Source organism: Urocitellus parryii, chromosome 11 (genome assembly GCF_045843805.1).
Source record: "Urocitellus parryii isolate mUroPar1 chromosome 11, mUroPar1.hap1, whole genome shotgun sequence".
Classification (NCBI taxonomy): domain Eukaryota; kingdom Metazoa; phylum Chordata; class Mammalia; order Rodentia; family Sciuridae; genus Urocitellus; species Urocitellus parryii.
The window spans coordinates 123987327-124010310 of NC_135541.1; the positions used below are offsets into that span (position 1 = coordinate 123987327).

General features: G+C 39.7%; 2 protein-coding genes across 2 annotated transcripts in view; both read left to right on the plus strand.

Annotated features, from left to right (window-relative positions):
* The window catches only part of Flg (filaggrin), a 34089-nt gene extending 29938 nt beyond the window's left edge, over positions 1-4151 (plus strand). Inside the window, exon 11 of the mRNA XM_077791634.1 lies at positions 4143-4151. Coding sequence (XP_077647760.1) covers positions 4143-4151 — 9 coding nt within the window. The remainder of the gene's footprint in view (positions 1-4142) is intronic.
* Positions 4152-4759: 608 nt separating this feature from the next.
* The window catches only part of Hrnr (hornerin), a 28119-nt gene continuing 9894 nt past the window's right edge, over positions 4760-22984 (plus strand). The window contains exons 1-2 of the mRNA XM_077791635.1: positions 4760-4897; positions 6508-12805. Coding sequence (XP_077647761.1) covers positions 4760-4897; positions 6508-12805 — 6436 coding nt within the window. The remainder of the gene's footprint in view (positions 4898-6507; positions 12806-22984) is intronic.

Below are 22984 nucleotides of genomic sequence, written 5' to 3' on the forward strand. Positions count from 1 at the left end.
AATTTGATATAATATTATTAAAATTTAAATGTAACACATGAGAATGCCAAGGAAGACAAGTATACACTGTCTTTTAATCATAACCATCATAGTAAGTGTGTGTGTGTGTGTGTGTGTGTGTCTGTGTGTCTGTGTTTTCATAGGGCCTAAGCTACAAAGAACTCTCAGAAGTTCTTTGAGATGGAAGATGTGGGGGAAAGGACAGAAAGAGCAAAGAAGAAAAAATATATGTAGAATTTCCCTTAGACTCAGCAGATGGTGCTATAGGCACATCCTTCTGCCATGCACACAATCAGGAAACAGTGAGTATTCAAAGATGGCATGAGAACCTGGATATTCCTAGAAAGAAGCAGATAAGTTTGAATCTTCTCTTCTCCACTCAAAACCTAAGTGATAGGAAACAAGTTATACATTTTCTCTGAGCCTCAGTTTTCTCATCTGCGAAATGGAGGTAATAATACCTAAGTCATGAAATTGTTATGAAGATTAATGAAATGATGTACATCAGCACACAGAGCGCTGTGGATGGCAAAAAAGAGAGCATAATTTCCCTTCTTCTGCCAACACATGGAAAGGAGGCACTGAAAAATCTTGAGCCTCAAACATACCAAAGAAATATTTTCTCATAAAGCCAAATGTTTTGAGAGGGAAAAACCACTAACCAAACTTATGATGGGAAACTCTTCATGCCAACCCTGTAAACTGTGGAATACATACCAGAGAAATCATAAACCTACTACCCCACATGCCAATATTCACAGATATGTGCCCTTTTACCTCTCAAAAAAAAAAATGAGTGTCTTTGATGTTCCACACTTTCCAGTCCTTCTCTTACCCGTGAGATTCTCATCTCCTGAAGAATCTTCCTGAAAAGTAAATAAAGGAGCAGAAAGTAATAAGCTATCTCAAACTTATCATCAACTTTAGGCCATAGCTAAGAATGTTCTCTACATCTGTAGCTGGTTGAAAAATATGACATGTTAAATTGTATAAAATTCAAAGATCAATTTCCATAAATAAGTTTTATTGAAACACAATCACACTCATATATGGTCTATGGCTGTTTTCATGCTGTAACAGCAGAGTTAGTTGAATAGTTGCAAGAAACACCATCTGGCCCACAAATCCTATCAATATTTATTAGCTAGTCTCTATAGAAAAAGGTTGTTAATCTCCTCATTTAGGAGAATGCTGATATCAAGGGCATGTTCACCTGGCAGTCTTTACTTGCAACCCCTTTCCTCTCTCTAAGACAACAGCTCACTCCTCCAGGAAATTAGTCTTTGCTCAGCAAATTCCACCTCCCCTTCACTCCTACAGTCTTGGTCACACCTTTAAAAAGGTCATTGCTCTGATGAAGCACCACAACCTGGCCCAAATCAAGCATCCAAAGGAAACAGACTACAGAATGAATACTGACTCTACCTCCCTCTGGGTAGTTCTTAGAAGAAAACACATAGCCTAATGATGACAGAATTTGAAATCCTGTAATTATCATTTGCCAATAGTTTCTTCCACTCCTTCTCAAACTCTGATGACCATATTGCACAAATAAGTTTTAAATCTATGTAACTTCACTCATCTTTAGTTAAAATTTGTGTTATACATTCACAATGGATAAAATGCAGAGCATTGCCTTCAGGGATAAGCAAAGAGCCATTCATTGATTACAAAGGCTAAGATTCCATTTATATTCAGGTGAAATCATGTCTTCTGAGATAAATATGGAAAGAGCAGGCTGTGAAAAAGTAGAAATTGGTCAACATAGAGGACTATTAGTCAAGAAATTACTCCTCTTCCAGTTCAACACAAACTGACATTAATTGGACACCTTTATGTACCAAGTAATACATTGGGTCTCTAAGTAATACTAGGATAAATAATGCCCATTCCCTATTCTCAAGAAGCACATAGTCTGGAAGGTACATAAGCACATAAACAAATATGTATGTGTGAAAAAATAATTAATCAAATAATTAAAAGTGAGCCAAATAATTAACAGTAGCTATTTCTGGCTAGTACATTTACAGATATTTTAATTTTTCTTCACTTATCAAAATGTTTTCTAATTTTTATAATATATATCAACTGCATAATAATTTTAAAGATTACAATATAGTGTAACTAATATAACTACAAAATTATGAACAAATTTATCATTTATACCTCTTTCTTGAGTAACCCAAGAAAAATTTCCTACAGGGTAGGGGCTAAAGTAGATTGAAGAATTAATATTTCATTAGGTAGATAATGAGAAAAGGTATTCTAAGAAAAAATATTAAGTAATATAGTACATTCAGGAAAGTGGAAATAGTTAATTACAAGTGGAACAAAAAGGGGAATCTGGAGAAAAGAAAATGGAGGTTGGAGAGAAGACACAACCCAGATCATGAGGGATTTTGAACACTGTGCTTGAGAACATGCCTTTCTTCCTAAGGTTATATGGCTGTTCAAATGAAAGCTACAATGATGAATGGTCACTAATGTCAAATAAACTGAGTCAGTTAAACAGATGAAAAGGAGAGCCTCTACAGCCATTATCCATTCCAAGAGGTAATAATAAAATCATGGATAACACCCTGACTGAGAATCTCATATAAGAAAATTTAGCTTTCCCTTCTCTCTTTCTCTCCCCCCACTCGTCTCTGTATAATGTTAATCTTTTCCTCATGCTCTTCCTCCCTGTTCTGTTCTTAGTTGCTCTCTTTATATCAAAGAAGACATTTGGCATTTGTTTTTTAAGGATTGGCTATGGAAATGGTAGGAGACCCTCAATGTTACACAAAATTACATATAAGAGGTTGTGAGGGGAAAGGGGGGGGGGAAAGGGAGAGAATTGAACAACAGCAGATGAGGTAGAGAGGGAAGATGGGAGGGGAGGGGAGGGGGATAGTAGGGGATAGGAAAGGCAGCAGAACACAACAGTCACTAATATGGCATTATGTAAAAATTGTGAATGTATAACTGATGTGATTTGTATTTGGGGTAAAAATGGGAGTTCATAACTCACTTGAATCAAATGTATGAAAGACGATATGTCATGAGCTTTGTAATGTTTTGAACAACCAATAAAAAAAAGAAAAAAGAAAACTTAGCTTAGAATGGGAGTATGACTAGATGATATTTTTAAATATTTTTTTAGCTATAGATGGACATAATATCTTTATTTTTGTTTATTTATTTTTATGTGATGCTGAGGATCAAACCCAGTGCCTCACACATCGAAGGCAAGTGCTTTGCCACTAAACTACAACCCCAGCCCCTAGATGATCTTTAAGGTTCCTTTTGAACATTTAATTCCATGATTCTTTGACATTTGGTCCCTGATGTACCTGCACATACTCCATCCAACTTCCATTAAAGTCCACACAATTTTTTGTTGTTGTCAATGCACTGTGCTACATAGTTGGGTGAATATACAGAGGCCTTTCTGCAAAGTGTCCTGACATTTTGGTAGGTGGGGCTGATACTAGCCCAGATTTGGGAACTGCTATTGCAATCTCAGGTGAACATGTAAGGAAGTAAGAAGGTAATCATCTGGGAGGTGGAGATGGAGAAGGAGCAGGACTTGTTTAGGAGTGAATTAGGACATCTCAAAGAGTGCAGCTCCTCCCTAAGATGACCATTATTTTCATTATAAAAGGGCCTCTATCCCCAAACTAGAAGCACCCTGCAAGCTACTTCAATCTCCATCCTATTGTTCCTCTGGTGCACTAGGTAAGTGAGCAGGGATTAAGTTCTTCTACTCACGGGTACTTAGGACTATAAATTATGAAAGTCTAGGATATACTTTAAGGCAAAGAGGCACTGGATACCAGTCTTCTTTTTAGTATACTATTAGGAACTTTGGTATAAGTTAACTTTATTGAGAAGGAAAATGAAGCAACATCTAAACTCTATATAATAGTATCTCATTTCTTTGACATCTTCCATTAAGATCATGGGAATCTAGTTATCCATTAGATTGGTTGTTTCTTTTACTACTGAGCTTTTTCTCTCTGCTGTACAACCAGTATGGCCTAAAGGTCAGTGACTGCTTGAAGAATAAAAACAAAAGCTAAATCTGACAGCAGACACCCCAGCTACGTATTACCTAGGCCTGTGGTTGGCATTGCCCACTATGTCTACTTTCCTTTGTCTAGATGTCTTGAGGGTCCAGTTCAGCTACAGAAGCTCCTTAGCTGTAGTTAGGTACACCATATAGATGATAGACTTGTTTCTTAAAGTGTGATGACTAAGACCTATTTTTAAAAAAAAGGGATTGGGATATAGCTCAGTTGATATAGCTTATTTTTAAAAAATAAGGGATTGGGATATAGCTCAGTTGGTAGAGTGCTTGCCTCATATGCACAAGACCCAAGGTTCAATCCCCAGCACCACACACACACACACACACACACACACACAAAAAAAAAAAAAACTAGTAAGTGAAAGAATTGGCACACAGAATTTCTATAGCTCCAGAACAAAGCTCATATTCTTTACTAAAAGTAGAGAGTCCAAAACAGAAAGTCTTTGCTCCTACATTCATTCAGGAAGGGAAATAAGATATGGATTGTGTTCCTGATTTCATCACTCTCTTGCTTCGTGGCTTGAACAAGTTGCTCAATTCTGGATTAGTTCTTGATTACAACAGGATAAAATTAATCACAGCTGATAATTACTAAAATAATTGGACCTATTTATATGTTTAAGAAAGAATAATAATAATATTTTTCCTCCCTTAGGTTAACTTAAATTTGAAAAAAAAAAAAAAAAGATGTCTAAACTCCTACAAGGCATTGTCACTGTCATTGATGTTTTCTACCAATATACCACCCAACATGGGGACTGTGACACGTTAAACAAGGCAGAGCTGAAAGAACTCTTGGAAAATGAGTTTCACCAAATTCTGAAGGTAAGAACTCCATGCTAGGACTGAATTTTCTAGCAGTTCTCTTCTTCATCACTTTCTGCCTTTTTGTCATATATGCCAAACACCCTAGAGAATTCACCCTACGTGGTAATAATGAACTAGGTTTGGTAGGATTGAGGTACCATCAAAAGTTGAACCATATGCTTTCCATAACATGACCAAAGTCAAACAATAGAAAACATACATAGATTTTTAGATGTCCTATCTATGGTGTAATATCCTATATTAAAATGTCCTACCTATGGTTCTCAGAAAAATTGCAAAGTAGTTGACATGCATCTCCTTCCCTTTGTCTTTTCATTTTGAAATGTCTAGACCACTGCTCATTTCTAAGATTCTGGTACCATAAGGCCTCTAAATTCAGAACATTTGTACTCATAAATCACTAAAAAGAATGTGCACCACTTTAAAATTGTCAGTTTTAGAAATAAGTTGTTTGGGAACTTAAATTTAGCTCTTCAGTTTCAACTCCTTAAATTTAACTGCCTACTGAATATTGTTATTTGGAATTCTTTAGATGTTTTAAATTACAGGTGTCAGATATGAATCTCATCGTCTTCTGTTCTAAACTCATTCCTCCTTCTTTTTGTCCAAGGTAGAAACCTGGTGCCATTCTTCATTTCCTCATCCTCAGCAGGCAGCACCACCTTCCATCTAGTTCATCTACAGATTTTAAAACAGCCCATTTCTCTCCATCACTATTCTTAGTCCCCTAGTTCAAGCCATTTCCTACTTCCAAATCTCAACATTTGATACTCAAAATCCTCCAACAGCTCCCATCTGCTCATAATCTAAAGTCCTAAACTTCTTAACATGGCTTAAAAGTTATAAACTAGACCTGATATCTCTCTAGTCACATCTCTTGAGTCCTCAAACTCTAAACCTAGAAATCTGGATTTCCTTTCAGTTCTTTGAATGAGCCATACCTTCTCTCACCTCTAGCCCTTTGTTCAAATCATTCCCTCTGCCTGGAAGAATCTATTGCACCCTCTTCTTTCCTTTCTATCCCTTCATTTGGCTTATTTTAATTCTTCCTTCAAAAGGCAACACATCCTCTCATTAACCTTTCTTGGATTCTTAGTGGTTACCCTCTGATAACCACTCATAGAAATTTTATTACAATAAATTATAAGTTGGTGTATCTGACCCATTTAACTTTAAATTTCATTTTGTCAGATCCAAACTTGTTCACTGCTTTATTTCCTCATATAACACAATGCTAGGCAGATAAGAGTAAACAATAAATCTTTCTTGAATGAATAAATTAATTAGTTAACTATTAAATTTGACATATAAAGAAAAGCCACATATGATTAATATGGGAATCCAAAATGTTCCTATTTGACCATTCTTCTACCAACAATAATTGTTTCCCTTTCATCTTTCAGTTGTAATCCCTTCTAACTATTTCTCTCTGCATTATTCATTGCATATTCCTTTCTCTTTGGGAGTAATCTAGCCCAAAGGACTACATGGTTGAGCTCCACTTAAATATGCCAACCACTCACATTTCTACAGTTTTCCTTCAATTGGTTATCTGAGTGTGTAGTCCATACTGACAGAGATGCTCTCTGTACCTTGTTCCTATACAGAATCCAAATGATCCAGACACTGTAGATATCATCATGCAAAGTCTGGATCAAGACCACAACAACAAAGTGGATTTTACTGAATATCTTCTGATGATATTCAAGCTGACTAAGGCTTGTAATAAAATCATTGGCAAAGATTACTGCCAAGCTTCAGGGTCAAAGCAGAGAGATCACAGTCACCAGCACCAAGAGGAACAGAGTGAAACAGAAGAAGAGAAAGACAAATGGCAAGAATCCTCTTCCAATTATTCAAGTTCAAGTGCAGAAGAGAATGATTCCTATTCCAAAAGCTCCAGAGGAAACATTAAACACAGGCCTAGGTTCACATCCAGAAAAATGAAGGAACAAGGAATTTTGTCTAATTCTGGGCACTGGCAAAGCTCTGGGGAAAGGCAAGAGTCAAGTTCAATCCACTTTGAGCACAATAAGCATGGTACTCATCAGCAAGAAAGAGCCAACCCAAAAGAATTTTTAGGGAATAAACAACATAATAAGAAATCAGGCCTGTGCTCTGGTAGGAAGCATCATGAATTCAGCTCAGGGAGTTATGAAGGACAAGACGACGGGTCAAACTCAAATGACCATTCTGGTTATGCTAATAAGTCTAGCTCAGGCCAGCCTTCTCAACAGAGATGGCATGAACCAAATGTAGAATCTCAATCAGGAAACTGTGAAGAACAAGGATACTATTCCAGTTCAAGTGAGTCTTCCAGTTATGGAAAATATACGTCAAGCTCAGGTCATCCCCCTACTAAAAGAAGACATACATCCAGCTCAAGTGAGTCAAGGAGTTGGGAAAAACAAAATCAGGGATCTAGCTCAGGCAAGTCATCAAGTTGTGAACAAGATGGATCTGATTTAGATCAGTCATCACAATATGAAAAACAGGGCTCTAGCTTTAGTCATTCTTCTAGTCAAAGGCAACCTAGATCAAGCTCAAGTGGTATATCAGAATACAGGCAGCAACAAAAATATGGTTCTGGATCAAGACAGTCCTCAAGCAATGAAGAATATAGGTCTGCATCAGGCAAGTCCATACGCAGTGACAAAAATCGATCAAGCTCCTATCGGTCCTCTACTCAAAGAAAACACAGAAGCACCTATACTCATTCATCAGAAAGTGACAGAAGTCAAAAGCATGGCTCTGGCACAGGTCAGACCTCTGTCTTTGGTCATGAGAGGTCTTGCATGGGAAAGCATACTAGCCATGGTCACCAAGAGACTGGATCTGGAGAGTCTTCTGACTATGAACAATGTGGGTATGGATCCAGCATTTCTTCCAGGGAAAAATACCATGAATCCAATTCAGGCTGTCAGTCGGGGAGTTCTACAAGACAAACGCATAGCTCTGGATCAGGCCAATCCTCTAATTATGGAAAATATGGAAGTGGCTCAAGCCTATGTTCTAGTCAGAAACACCATGAATCTATCTCAGGTCAATCTGCTAGTTACGGTCAGCATGGTTGTGGGTCAAGTGAGTCTTCTGGTTCTGCTCAACAAGAGTCTGCATCTGGAGAGTCTTCTGCATTTAATCAAAATGGAATTGGCTTAGGCCAGTCCTCCAGTAGTGGACAACATGGCTCATACTCAGGTCAGTCATCAAGCTATGAACAACATGGGTCCAGCTCAGCTCAGTCTCCCAGCTATGGCCAGCACAGATCTGGATCAAGACAATCTTCCAGGCAGAGGCACCACAGTTCTGGTTCAGGAGGGTATTCAAGTTTTGGACAAGGATCTGGTTCAGGAGAGTCTTCTAGCTTCAGTCACCATGGAACTGGCTTAGAGCAGTCCTCCAGTAGTGGACAACATGGGTCCAACTCAGGTCAGTCTGCCAGCTATGGACAGCATGGGTCTGGGTTAAGTCAGTCTTCCAGCTATGGCCAGCACAGATCTGGATCAAGTCAAACTTCTAGGCAGAGGCACCACAGTTCTGGTTCAAGAGGGTCTTCACATTTTGGACAAGGGTCTGGCTCAGGAGAGTCTTCTGGCTTTAATCAACATGGATCTGGCTTAGGTCAATCCTCTGGTAGTGGACAACATGGCTCATACTCAGGTCAGTCATCCACCTATGGCCAACATGGGTCCAGCTCAGGTCAGTCTGCCAGCTATGGACAGCAGGGGTCTGGGTTGAGTCAGTCTTCCAGCTGTGGCCAGCACAGATCTGGATCAAGACAATCTTCTAGGCAGAGGCACCACAGTTCTGCTTCAGGAGGGTCTTCAAGTGTTGGACAAGGGTCTGGCTCAGGAGAGTCTTATGGCTTTAGTCACCATGGAACTGGCTTAGGCCAGTCCTCTACTAGTGGACAACATGGCTCATACTCAGGACAGTCATCCAGCTGTGGCCAACATGGGTCCAGCTCAGGTCAGTCTGCCAGCTATGGACAGCATGGGTCTGGGTTAAGTCAGTCTTCCAGCTATGGCCAGCACAGATCTGGATCAAGCCAAAGTTCTAGGCAGAGGCACCACAGTTCTGCTTCAGGAGGGTCTTCAAGTGTTGGACAACGGTCGGGTTCAGGAGAGTCTTCTAGCTTTAATCAACATGGAACTGGCTTAGGCCAGTCCTCTAGTACTGGACAACATGGCTCATACTCGGGACAGTCATCAAGCTGTGAACAACATGGGTCCAGCTCAGCTAAGTCTCCCAGATATGGCCAGCACAGATCTGGATCAAGTGAAACTTCTATGCAGAGGCACCACAGTTCTGGTTCAAGAGGGTCTTCAAATTTTGGACAAGGGTCTGGTTCAGGAGAGTCCTCTAGCTTTACTCACCATGGAACTGGCTTAGGCCAGTCCTCTAGTAGTGGACAGCATGGCTCATACTCGGGACAGTCATCCAGCTGTGGCCAACATGGGTCCAGCTCAGGTCAGTCTGCCAGCTATGGACAGCATGGGTCTGGGTTAAGTCAGTCTTCCAGCTGTGGCCAGCACAGATCTGGGTCAAGCCAAACTTCTAGGCAGAGGCACCACAGTTCTGGTTCAGGAGGGTCTTCAAGTGTTGGACAAGGGACTGGTTCAGGAGAGTCTTCTGGCTTTAGTCACCATGGAACTGGCTTAGGCCAGTCCTCTACTAGTGGACAACATGGCTCATACTCAGGACAGTCATCCAGCTGTGGCCAACATGGGTCCGGCTCAGGTCAGTCTGCCAGCTATGGACAGCATGGGTCTGGGTTAAGTCAGTCTTCCAGCTATGGCCAGCACAGATCTGGATCAAGTCAAACTTCTAGGCAGAGGCACCACAGTTCTGGTTCAAGAGGGTCTTCACATTTTGGACAAGGGTCTGGCTCAGGAGAGTCTTCTGGCTTTAATCAACATGGATCTGGCTTAGGTCAATCCTCTGGTAGTGGACAACATGGCTCATACTCAGGTCAGTCATCCACCTATGGCCAACATGGGTCCAGCTCAGGTCAGTCTGCCAGCTATGGACAGCAGGGGTCTGGGTTGAGTCAGTCTTCCAGCTGTGGCCAGCACAGATCTGGATCAAGACAATCTTCTAGGCAGAGGCACCACAGTTCTGCTTCAGGAGGGTCTTCAAGTGTTGGACAACGGTCGGGTTCAGGAGAGTCTTCTAGCTTTAATCAACATGGAACTGGCTTAGGCCAGTCCTCTACTAGTGGACAACATGGCTCATACTCAGGACAGTCATCAAGCTGTGAACAACATGGGTCCAGCTCAGCTAAGTCTCCCAGATATGGCCAGCACAGATCTGGATCAAGTCAAACTTCTATGCAGAGGCACCACAGTTCTGGTTCAAGAGGGTCTTCAAATTTTGGACAAGGGTCTGGTTCAGGAGAGTCCTCTAGCTTTACTCACCATGGAACTGACTTAGGCCAGTCCTCTAGTAGTGGACAGCATGGCTCATACTCAGGACAGTCATCCAGCTGTGGCCAACATGGGTCCAGCTCAGGTCAGTCTGCCAGCTATGGACAGCATGGGTCTGGGTTAAGTCAGTCTTCCAGCTGTGGCCAGCACAGATCTGGGTCAAGCCAAACTTCTAGGCAGAGGCACCACAGTTCTGGTTCAGGAGGGTCTTCAAGTGTTGGACAAGGGACTGGTTCAGGAGAGTCCTCTGGCTTTAGTCACCATGGAACTGGCTTAGGTCAGTCCTCTACTAGTGGACAACATGGCTCATACTCAGGACAGTCATCCAGCTGTGGCCAATATGGGTCCAGCTCAGGTCAGTCTGCCAGCTATGGACAGCATGGGTCTGGGTTAAGTCAGTCTTCTAGCTGTGGCCAGCACAGATCTGGATCAAGCCAAACTTCTAGGCAGAGGCAACACAGTTCTGCTTCAGGAGGGTCTTCAAGTGTTGGACAAGGGTCTGGCTCAGGAGAGTCTTCTGGCTTTAGTCACCATGGAACTGGCTTAGGCCAGTCCTCTACTAGTGGACAACATGGCTCATACTCAGGTCAGTCATCCAGCTGTGGCCAACATGGGTCCAGCTCAGGTCAGTCTGCCAGCTATGGACAGCATGGGTCTGGGTTGAGTCAGTCTTCTAGCTGTGGCCAGCACAGATCTGGATCAAGCCAAACTTCTAGGCAGAGGCACCACAGTTCTGCTTCAGGAGGGTCTTCAAGTGTTGGACAAGGGTCAGGCTCAGGAGAGTCTTCTGGCTTTAGTCACCATGGAACTGGCTTAGGCCAGTCCTCTACTAGTGGACAACATGGCTCATACTCAGGTCAGTCATCCACCTATGGCCAACATGGGTCCAACTCAGGTCAGTCTGCCAGCTATGGACAGCATGGGTCTGGGTTAAGTCAGTCTTCCAGCTATGGCCAGCACAGATCTGGATCAAGACAATCTTCTAGGCAGAGGCACCACAGTTCTGGTTCAGGAGGGTCTTCACATTTTGGACAAGGGTCTGGTTCAGGAGAGTCTTCTGGCTTTAGTCACAATGGAACTGGCTTAGGTCAGTCCTCTAGTAGTGGACAGCATGGCTCATACTCAGGACAGTCATCCAGCTGTGGCCAACATGGGTCCAGCTCAGGTCAGTCTGCCAGCTATGGACAGCATGGGTCTGGGTTAAGTCAGTCTTCCAGCTATGGCCAGCACAGATCTGGATCAAGACAATCTTCTAGGCAGAGGCACCACAGTTCTGGTTCAGGAGGGTCTTCAATTTTTGGACAAGAGTCTGGCTCAGGAGAGTCTTCTGGCTTTAATCAACATGGAACTGGCTTAGGCCAGTCCTCTACTAGTGGACAGCATGGCTCATACTCAGGACAGTCATCTAGCTGTGGCCAACATGGGTCCAGCTCAGGTCAGTCTGCCAGCTATGGACAGCATGGGTCTGGGTTAAGTCAGTCTTCCAGCTGTGGCCAGCACAGATCTGGGTCAAGCCAAACTTCTAGGCAGAGGCACCACAGTTCTGGTTCAGGAGGATCTTCAAGTGTTGGACAAGGGACTGGTTCAGGAGAGTCCTCTAGCTTTAGTCACCATGGAACTGGCTTAGGTCAGTCCTCTAGTAGTGGACAACATGGCTCATACCCAGAACAGTCATCCAGCTGTGGCCAATATGGGTCCAGCTCAGGTCAGTCTGCCAGCTATGGACAGCATGGGTCTGGGTTAAGTCAGTCTTCTAGCTATGGCCAGCACAGATCTGGATCAAGCCAAACTTCTAGGCAGAGGCAACACAGTTCTGCTTCAGGAGGGTCTTCAAGTTTTGGACAAGGGTCTGGTTCAGGAGAGTCCTCTGGCTTTAGTCACCATGGAAGTGGCTTAGGCCAGTCCTCTAGTAGTGGACAGCATGGCTCATACTCAGGACAGTCATCCAGCTGTGGCCAACATGGGTCCAGCTCAGGACAGTCTTCCAGTTATGGTCAGCATAGATCTGGTTTAAGTCAGTCTTCTAGCTATGGACAACACACATCTGGATCTGGCCAGTCTTCTATTCATAGGCAACATGGGCCTGGTTCAATAGAGTCTTCTGGTTTTGGTCAACCCAGGTCTGGCTCAGGTCAGTCTTCTAGCTTTCAGCATGGGACTGGATCAAGTCAATCTTCCAGTTTGGGCCAACAAAGATCTGGCTCAGGAGAATTTTCTGGCTTTGGTCAACATGAATCTTGTGCAGGAGGTTCTTCTGGCTTTAGTCAGAATAGATCTGGATTAGATCAAACTTCTGGCTATGGACAACAGGGTTCAATATCAGGACAGTCATCATGCCATGACCAACCTTGGTCCAGCTCAAGTCAATCTTCCCACTATGGTCAACATGGGTATGGTTCAAATCAGTCTTCTAACTCTGGCCAGCAGAGATCTGCCTCAAGTCATTATTCTAGCCATAGCCAACTTGGATCTGGCTCAGGTCAGAGTTGTAGCTCTCAACAATACGGGTCTGGTTCATGTCCTTCCTCTATATCTGCACAACCTTATTCTGGATCTGGTGAGTGTTCTAGTTCTAAACCGTATGTGTCTGGTTCTTGTCCCTCATCTATCTCTGGACAATGTCGTTCTGGATCTGGTCTGTGCTCTAGCTCTCAACAATATGAGTATGGCTCATGTCACTCATCTAGATCTGGATCATGTAGCGCTGGACCCAGTCAGTGTTCTACTTATGAGCAACATGAATTACAAGGGGGATGTGGAAACCAGTGTGAATCAAACTGTAACCATTCAAATTATAATGAAAGACAATCAAGAAGCAGTTACAGACCAGCAGAAAGTTCCTCAGGTTGTACCTTTGAACAATTTACACCCTGTTATGGACAGTCTAGGTCCAATACTACCAATACGCTGCCATTATACAATGAGGACAATAGACAAGGTGGCTGCTGCTATCAAAGAGGAAGAGTAAGTAACTATGGAGGGGGAAGTTTAGGTTCAAATTCTCATAGTTTTAATAGTAGCACTCCACTTTATGAATATGTCCAAGAGCAGAGGTGCCAATTCTAAGAATGAATAATAAACAGAAGTTAAAATAACTCAAATAGCAATTTAAGAAATGAAAACTTTGCAGATAAGCAACTCATCATGAAATTTCTTTCTCAAAGTAGATATATCTTTTTCTATTCTTTTCTCTTAAAGCTATAATGTACTCTATTCCTTATTATGCATTCCTTCCAAAGAATGTAGGATATTTAGGCTAACTCTGTTAGGAAATATTAGGTTGAATAAATGATTAGTGTTGCGGGTTAAATTCAGAATAAAGCAAAAGTATTTAAGAGTATGGGATTTAGTTAAGGTATCTTTGAGAGGTCATTGTATAATTAGAGATGATTCCAAAACAAAGCTTGTAGCTTTATAATGCTATATAGTATAAAAGCATTGCTAGTCCTGGAGCCAAATCTTTCTATTAAAGCAATACATACTCTAATTTTTGGTGTGACCTACACTGAACAGTAGCAGAAACACAAAAACAAAGATGCAGCCTTGGTAGCTTCTTTGTTTCTCAAAACCACCATACCCCTATTTTGGGGTATACCAGTACTAAACAGTGGCATTAAAAAGTTGCCCCAAATGTTTCTCCCTAGCCAACAATCAAGATTATGATTTGTTTTGTTTTGTTTGTTTTAACATACTAGGGATTGAACACAGGGATTCACACATGCAATGCAAGCACTCTATCACTGAACTACATCCCCAAATGCCCTTCCACCCCAACTTTTTAAATTTTATTTTGAGACAGGGTCTTCACTAAGCCAGCCTCAAACTTGTGATTCTCCAGCCTCAGCCTCCCCAGTAGCTGGAATTACAGGCATGGGCCACTGTGCCCAGAAAGATTATTTCTTAAAGTGCAGAGATGGATCAGTTCAGGATCAAATGATCCAAATGTGGGCTTAAGTTTGGGTCAGCAAGAATGATCTTGGCTCCTATTTCTGTGAAATTGTTCTGAACTGGAAAACTTTAGAGGTGCTAAAAAATAGAAATATAATTCCTCCTGTCATTTACTATCCTTTCCATGTAGGGAAATATCATCAATACCCAACTAGAAAGGAAGACTGTCACAGTTATATATATATATATATATATATATATATATATATATATATATATATATATATATTTCTTTGGTTTGATTGTAATGTGTTTGTTTTAAGTCTTTGGATTCAAATGACTGTATTACATTAAAATTAACAATACATACATGGTGATCAAATACTGAGTTTTGTCTCATCTCTGCTTCATTCCATTTCTCTCACATAGGTGGTCAAACTAAAAACTAACAAGAATAACCTATTTCCTGAAGTCCTATTCTTCACAAACAACTCAGAATATCTGAAAAGTTTTTAAATCTTATAAGACAATTTAATTTGAAAATGGGAAAAATGTCCACTTTCACCACTCCTATTTAATACAGTGCTAGAAATTCTAGCCAGAACAATTAGGTAAGAGAAGTAAATAAAAGGGATAAAAATAGAAAAGGAAAAAGCCAAATTAGCATTATTTGTAGATGACATTATCCTAAACAGAGACAATAAAAAAAAAATCCACCATAAGACTGCTAGAGCTAATAAAAATTCAGCAAAATAGGGTTACAAAATCAACATACAATAGCTTTCCTATATACCAACAATGAATCTGATGAGAAAGAAATCTCATTATAATTCCATTCATAATAGCTTGAAAAATAAAAATACCTAGGAATAAATCTAACCAAGGAGGTAAAAAAACTCTACAATACTATGGAACATTGAAGAAAGAAATCGAAGAAGATACAAGAAGATGGAAAGACCTCCCATGCTCATGGATAAGCAGAATTAATATTGTTTAAATGGCCATACTACCAAAGGCACTATACAGATTTGGTGCAATCCCTATCAAAATATCAATGATATTCATCACATAACTAGAAAAAAAAAGTCCTAAAATTCACTTGGAAAAATAAAAGACCCAGAATAGCCAAAGCAATTCCAAAAAAAACAAAGAAATGCTGGAGACATAGTAACCAAAACTGCATTGTACTAGCATAAAAACAGACACATAGCAGCAATGATACAAAAATAGAATACACAGGGCTGGGGATGTGGCTCAAGTGGTGGCGCGCTCGCCTGGCATGCGTGCGGCCCGGGTTCGATCCTCAGCACCACATACCAACAAAAGATGTTGTGTCCGCCGAGAACTAAAAAATGAATATTAAAAAGTCTCTCTCTCTCTCTCTCTCTCTCTCTCTCTCTCTCTCTCTCCTCTCTCACTCTCTCTTTATTAAAAAAAAAAATAGAATACACAGAGAGGAACCCACACATCTCCAGTCATCTGACCCTTGACAAAGGTGCCAAAGACATACACTTGAGAAAAAACAGCCTCTTGAACAGATGGCGCTGGGAAAATTGGTTATCCATATGTGGAAGAATGAGACTATACCCTTATCTCTCACCCTGCACAAAAATCAACTCAAAATGGATCAAAGACCTAAAAATTAGACCAGAAACAATGCAACTCTTAGAAGAAAACGTAGGCTCAACAATCCGGTATATGGGCACAAGCAATGACCTTCTCAATAGGACCCCTAGAGCTTAGGAAATAATGCCAAAAGTTAATAAATGGGGTGACATCAAATTAAAAAGCTTCTGCAAAGCAACGGAAACAAAAATGTAAAGGGAAAACCCAAAGAACAGGAGAAAATCTTTGCTAGCTACTCCTCTGACAGATTAATACCTATAATACATAAAGAACTCAAAAAACTTAGAACCACAAAATAAAAACAATTAATAAATGAGTGAATGAATTGAACAGACACTTCTCAGAAGAAGAAATACAACTAGCCAACAAATATATAAAGAAAAATAGTAAACATTATTGGCAATTAGGGAAATGCAAATCAAAACTACACTGAGATTTCATCTCATACCAGTCAGAATGGCAGTCCTTAAGAATACAAACAGTAATAAGTGCCACAGAGGATGTGGAGAAAAAGGAACACTTTTATACTGCTGGTGGGTCTGTGAATTATTACAACACTATGGAAATCAGTATGCAGGTTCCTCAAAAGACTAGGCATGGAACCACTACATGACCCATCTCAGTATTTAGCCTAAAAAAGTTAAAGTCAGCATACTATAGCAATACATGCATAACCATGTATAACAACAGCAAAATTCACAACAGCCAAACTATGGAAACAGCCTAGTTGTCCATCAACGGATGAATGGATAAAGAAAATGTGGTATATATACACAATGGAGGTTTACTCAATCATAAAGAAATATGAAATTAAGTCATTTGCAGGAAAATGGGTGGAACTTAAGACCATTATGTTAAGTGAAATAAGTCAAATTCAGAAGGTCAAGGATCATGTCTTTTTTCTCAAGTTCGAAAGGAAAAAGCGAAAGAACAGTTGGGCAGGGGGAAGGTAATCACATGAAAAGCAAAGAGAGATCAATAGAATAGAGGAAGGGAACCAGTCGGGGGAGAAAGTTCTGGGGAGGTATGTTGGCCAAATTATACTGTTATATTGTATGCATGTTCTAATATGTAACAACAAATCCCACCATTATGTACAACAATAATGCTCCGGATCAAAAAATGTGAAGAAAAACATTTTTTGAAAAACCAGGAGGATATGAAGAAAGGGTTTTCACAGGCAAATGTCTATTAGTAACTATCACAAAGATTCTACCAAGACCACAACCTTCCACAAAAAATACTTCTACAAGGACATCTGCCCAGCAATTTTCTGTTCAACCTTGTACTGGCACCATTCTTATTAATCCTGTGGCCAAACACGGTTGTTCCAAAATATCTTACATAATCCTCCTCATTTTTGCCTCTAAAATATTCTCCTTGCCTCAGTCTCCTTGAATACACCAATAGATTATTGTGGCGTGTATATTCCTATTACAATGCTCTGCTATCCCCGAAATAAATAACATTATTCTTTGGAAAATTTCTCTTTTATTTAGGTTGACAGTTTACTATAGGACCTAGAAATTCTATTCCTAGATAAAATAACAGCATATGTCCACATGAAGATTTTTACATAAATATTAATAGCAGCTTTAATAATAACAGCCCCCAAAATGGTGCTGGGAAAACAGAAAACCCATATGTAATAAAATGAAGTTAAACCCTATCTCTCATCCTGCACAAAACGAAACTCAAAGTGGATCAAAGACCTAGGTAGTAGACCAGAGACCCTGTGCCTCATAGAAGAAAATGTAGGCCTAACTTTCCATCAGGTTGGCTTAGGAACTGACTTCCAACAAGACTCCTAAAGCACAAGTAAAATCAAGAATCAATAAATGGGATGGTAACAAACTAAAAAGCTTCTTCACAGCAAAGGAAACAATCAATAATGTGAAGACAGAGCCTACAGAATGGGAGAAAAATCTTTGCCACCTGCACCTCAGATACAGCATTAATCTCCAGCATGTATAAAGAACTCAAGAAACTTAATACCAAAAAAAAAAAAAAACCGCAAATAACCCAATCAATAAATGGACAAAGGAACTAAATAGGCACTTCACAGAAGGAAAAATACAATCAATCGACCAATACATGAAAAAATGTTCAACATCTCTAGCAATTAGAGAAATGCAAATTAAAACTACACTGAGATTCCATCTCACTCCAGTCAGAATGGCAGTTATCAACAATACAAGTAACAATAAATGTTGATGAGGTTGTAGAGAGAAAGGCAAACTCATACATTGCTGGTGGGACTGAAAATTGGTGCAACCACTCTGGGAAAGCAATATACAGATTCCTCAGAAAACTTGGAATGGAACCTCCATTTGACCCAGTTATCTCACTCCTCAGTATATACCCAGAGGACTTAAAATTAGCATACTGATGCAGCTACATCAATGTTTAATAACAGCTCAATTCACAACAGCGAAGCTATGAAACCAACAGAGGTGCCCTTCAACAAATAAATGGGTAAAGAAAATTATACACACAAACACACACACAAAATGGAATATTACTCAACCATAAAGAAAAATAAAATTATGGCATTTGCCAGTAAATGAATAGAACTGGACGCTATCATGCTAAGTGAAATAAGCCAAGTCCAGAAAAACAAAGGCCAAATGTTCTCTTTGATATGGGAATGATAACACACAATAAGGGTGGGAGAGAACAGAAGTTCAATGGATTAGACAAAAGGGGAATGAAGGGAAGCAGGAAGGGAGTGGGGATGGGGGAAGAAAAGGAAGTAGAATGAATTAAACATAACTTTCCTATGTTCATATATGAATACACCACCATGTGTAACTCCACATCATCATGTACAACCACAAGAATGGGAAATTATACTCCATGTATGTGTATGTCAAAATACACTCTATTGTCATGTATATTTTAAAAAGAGCAAATAAAAGTTTTTATTAAATAAACAAATAACTATAAATAAATAAATAACTCATTCTCAATTAATTTCACTGTCTCACACTGACTTCACCTATTCAGAACAACTAGGCTACAAAGAGAAAAGGAAAACGGCATCATACAAGGAAAACCAGATTTCTAGTAAAACAAGGGGTTGCAGGGAATACGCTAAGAAAGAATAAAGGACATAGGGACATTTCTTGAAACAGAACTAAAAAGAATGAGAGAAAGATAATGTGGTTAGAAGGCAGCAAATAGTAAGCAATAAGTAGCTATAAATATTTTGTCTGTCGGTTAAAGGAATGTGTGCATGGGAATAGTACAGGTGAAGGGAAAAGCTGGGTGGAGAAGGAAGAAGAAAATGAGATTAGCCCATTCACCATCATTGTCTTGTGACATCTCCAAAGCAGACAGAGTGGGAAGCAAAACACCTTACAAGCTGTGCCTAGATAAAAAGAGCCTTGTGCCTGGCATAAAGAAGCTACTCTCACTGCATCCTTAATCCAATCTGCCTGCCTTGGGGGAATGAATGATCTACACAACTAGATTTGCTCTTCTTCTTTGACATGCTTACACATTACTGACACAACAATCACAAAGCACTACAATTGAGGTCCACAATATTAAAAATGTGCTAACAGAATCCTAGATAGATATGAAAGAAGCAGAGGGGGGGGGGAGATTGACAGCCTAAAGAAAATAGAGACAAAATAAAGAACAGGTTTGTTTTTAAAATGCATATCTTACCTAACAGCAGTTCTACTCCTAATCTTATATCTCAGAGGAATTTGTACATTTATGATAATAGTATTTATAATATCTGTATTTATATAAAGCTTACTGTGTTGCCAAGCACTACTATATATATAAAACCCTCTTGATTATGAGACAGATCCTTCCATATCCCCATCTTACTGATGAGGAAATGAGACAAGAGCTTAACCAATTTGCCATAGTTACATAGCTAGCATTTAAAAACAAGGAGCATAACTCAGAAGATGGTATTCATAACTAAGGGTACCACATATGGCTATGGTTTGTCCATTGTCCAGAAATGCTCAGAGGGAGCCAGTGGTGCAGAAATCAAATCCACTTAATAACCCATGCATCTCTAGTTCAAAGCTACATCCACCTGAGTATAGTCATCCCTTGGTATCCTTGAGGAATTAGTTCCAGGACTCCTTATCTCCATCACAGGTATCTAAATCCATAGATGTTCAAGTCCCTTATATAAAATGGTATAGTACTTGCATATAACCTACATGCATCCTCCTGTATACTTTAAATCATCTCTAGGTTACTTATAATACCTAAGCTAAGTAGAATGGAGGGAGAAATCAATTAAGTGTAAGAAATTAAGTGTAAGGATACAGATACATCACCATGGTTGCTCAGTTTTCTAGGATGATAACAATAGCCAGGGTAGAAAGGAAGAGAATTGCCAAAGTCCTCACTGAATATAGTTATAGAGCAAAGAGATTAACCAAGGCAGGGAAATGAGGATGGAAAGAAGGTGGGATGTATGTGTATTAATGAAGGAGTGGCCATTGAAAGAAATCACAATGGTAAGCAAAAAAAGCTTGCTCAGACCATTTCCATGCTATAACACAATGGAGGAAGAATGAATACTCTGCCCTTGAAACTGCTGAAAGGATTATCACTCAGGGAAAATATGATTTCAGTTAAGATAAAGAGGTAGTTACATTAAAAATCCTATTGAAATTCTTTGTAATTCACTGACATAAAACTACATGTGCAATCAGAAAAGAGAAGATGATTTAGCAACACACAAAAAAGAAGAGAAGCAAGAGGAGGGAGAGAAAGTGGAGAAGAGGAAGAATAAGAACAAGAACAACCACCAAGGGCATATTACACTGGAAATAAAACAGACAATTGTGCCAAAAAGGAGGGAATGCTGAAGGATACCGTCACAATGCCAAAATTCAGATGATAAGTAAAATATTCAATCTTGGGAAATCAAGTTGGCACAGAGTAAAATGACCTAAGGGAGCAAATAAAAGAAATTTCAAATATCTTAAATAAAGAGATGACTATGATTCAAGAAATGGTTTTGATTCTGGAAAACAGCTCTGAAGGAATCAATAGAGAGCAAGTCATATAGGAAGATACCCAAAGTTTATAGAATCCAAAATGGACTTAGGCAACAAGGAAAACACAATATACTGAGACTTAACTCCTTTTAAAGATAGAATTAGGGGGCTGGGGTTGTGGCTCAGCAGTAGAGCACTTGCCTAGCACATCTGAGGCCCTGGGTTTGATCCTCAGCACCACATAAAAATAATTAAATAAAAGAAAAGATATTGTGTCCAACTACAACTAAAAAATAAATATTAAAAAAAGATAGAATTAGAAAAAATAAAGATAGGATTAGAAAAGTAACTAGATCAGAATGTGAAAAAGGAAACACAAGAATCCAAGATGAGAACAAGGATAATTTTTGGTGCTTTCTGATGTTCTCTTATCCCACTGTAAGGCTGGGAGAAACTCAGCCCTTTGAATTTTCTCTAACACTCATGACAAGACCACATTTTCTACTCCATACCACCGAAGGTCCTCTCTACAAAGCCTGCAGTCATCTTAGTGACACTAGGAAAAAGAGGCACATGTCCTCTCAGTTCTGAGATCTCCACAATTACAAAGAGGTTTGCTATGTACCCATTCACCACTCTTCACCTTAGTCTGGGGTAGGACAGCCACACAAACATCCCACTCCACTTTTTCTCTAAACTCCCCTCCACTCCCATTTAAGTGATACTTTTCCTATTCTGGATAGAGGTGGAATAGAAAAAAAATGTTCTGCCCAATAGCATCTTTTTTCAAATTTTAATGTCTCGTACCTGCACTTTGCCTTTTGAATTTAAAAAGAGGAATGCTGACATCTTTGTTCTTGGGTCACCCACTTTGGACTGAGACTCTCAAAGTACACCCTGTAAGCCCAGATAGAGGCTGGGAAGGACTTCATTCATAGTAGGACTTTATTCATAGTACACAAATCTGGCCACAGTTGTTTTTGTAGCTCTAAAATATTTCACTTCCAAGTATCTCAATATTCAGTAAAACAAAATCATTCTAAGGTATAAAATAATTGCCATCAAATTCATCTTTGTTCAGTTGGCAGGAAAGAGATAGCAAGAATGCCAACTGACTGAAATGACAAAAGGACATGGGAGTAAAAAGTGACTCTTTATGATTAACCAGTTGATAAAATCACCAAATATTCGTGTTCTACCTCAATAACACACTACTCTTAGAATGAAAGTCCCACTGTGTTCAGAGAGTGAGAGAGAAACAGAGAGTGAGAAGAGAATGGGAAAGAAGAGGGCTTTGTTAAGGCAATAACAACATTCATAATTTTTCCAGGCTTCAGACTTGGTTATCCTCTCCTATAAAAGGGTAGAAGCAGAATTCTTTCAGATTTCTGTGCAGGCCTGAAAACACTGATACTTCCTTACTGAATCAGGGAATTCACATGTATATTCTACCAAAAATAATCCCACCTGCACCTGGCACCTCCCTCTGTAGAAACTGACATCTCCTGCAAGGAAGTCAGTCCTCACTCAACAAATTTGAACTTCCCTTCAAACCAATAGCCTCAAATCACACTTTGCAAAGATCATTCCCTAATGAAACATGGTTGCCTATCTGATTAGCAGCCTAAAATGGCAACTATTAAGTACTAATAGTTAATAACATTTATTAAGCAAATACTATGTATTAGCATTGCTCTATGGACTTCCTGTGTATTAATCCCCACACAAGCCTGTGAGGTATTATTCCTACCCTTTTATTTCAGATGAAAAAACTGAAAACCAGAGAAGTTAGCAGCTTTCCCAAAGATATATAGCTAGTAAGTGACAGAGCCAGGATTTGAACCCTAGTAGTCTTAACTCCAGGGGCCTATCCTCTTAACCATTATGTGACTCTCCCCCTTAGAAAGAGACCTAATATGATGGTATCATTTAGAAATATATAATTTACAATTTGCCTATGGCCTTGCCTCCCAACGACTTCTTACTCCCTAAATCTCACTGTTTATATTAGCTGTTTTCAGTCTTTACATCTAAAATGCAACAGGGTACATTGTGTCATCTTGACATAATGGAATACAGAACAAATCTTCAGCAGGAATATAATCTTCATGTAAAATTCAGAAACAGGCAGGTCCTGCGCTCATACGATCATCAAGGTTTACTTCCAA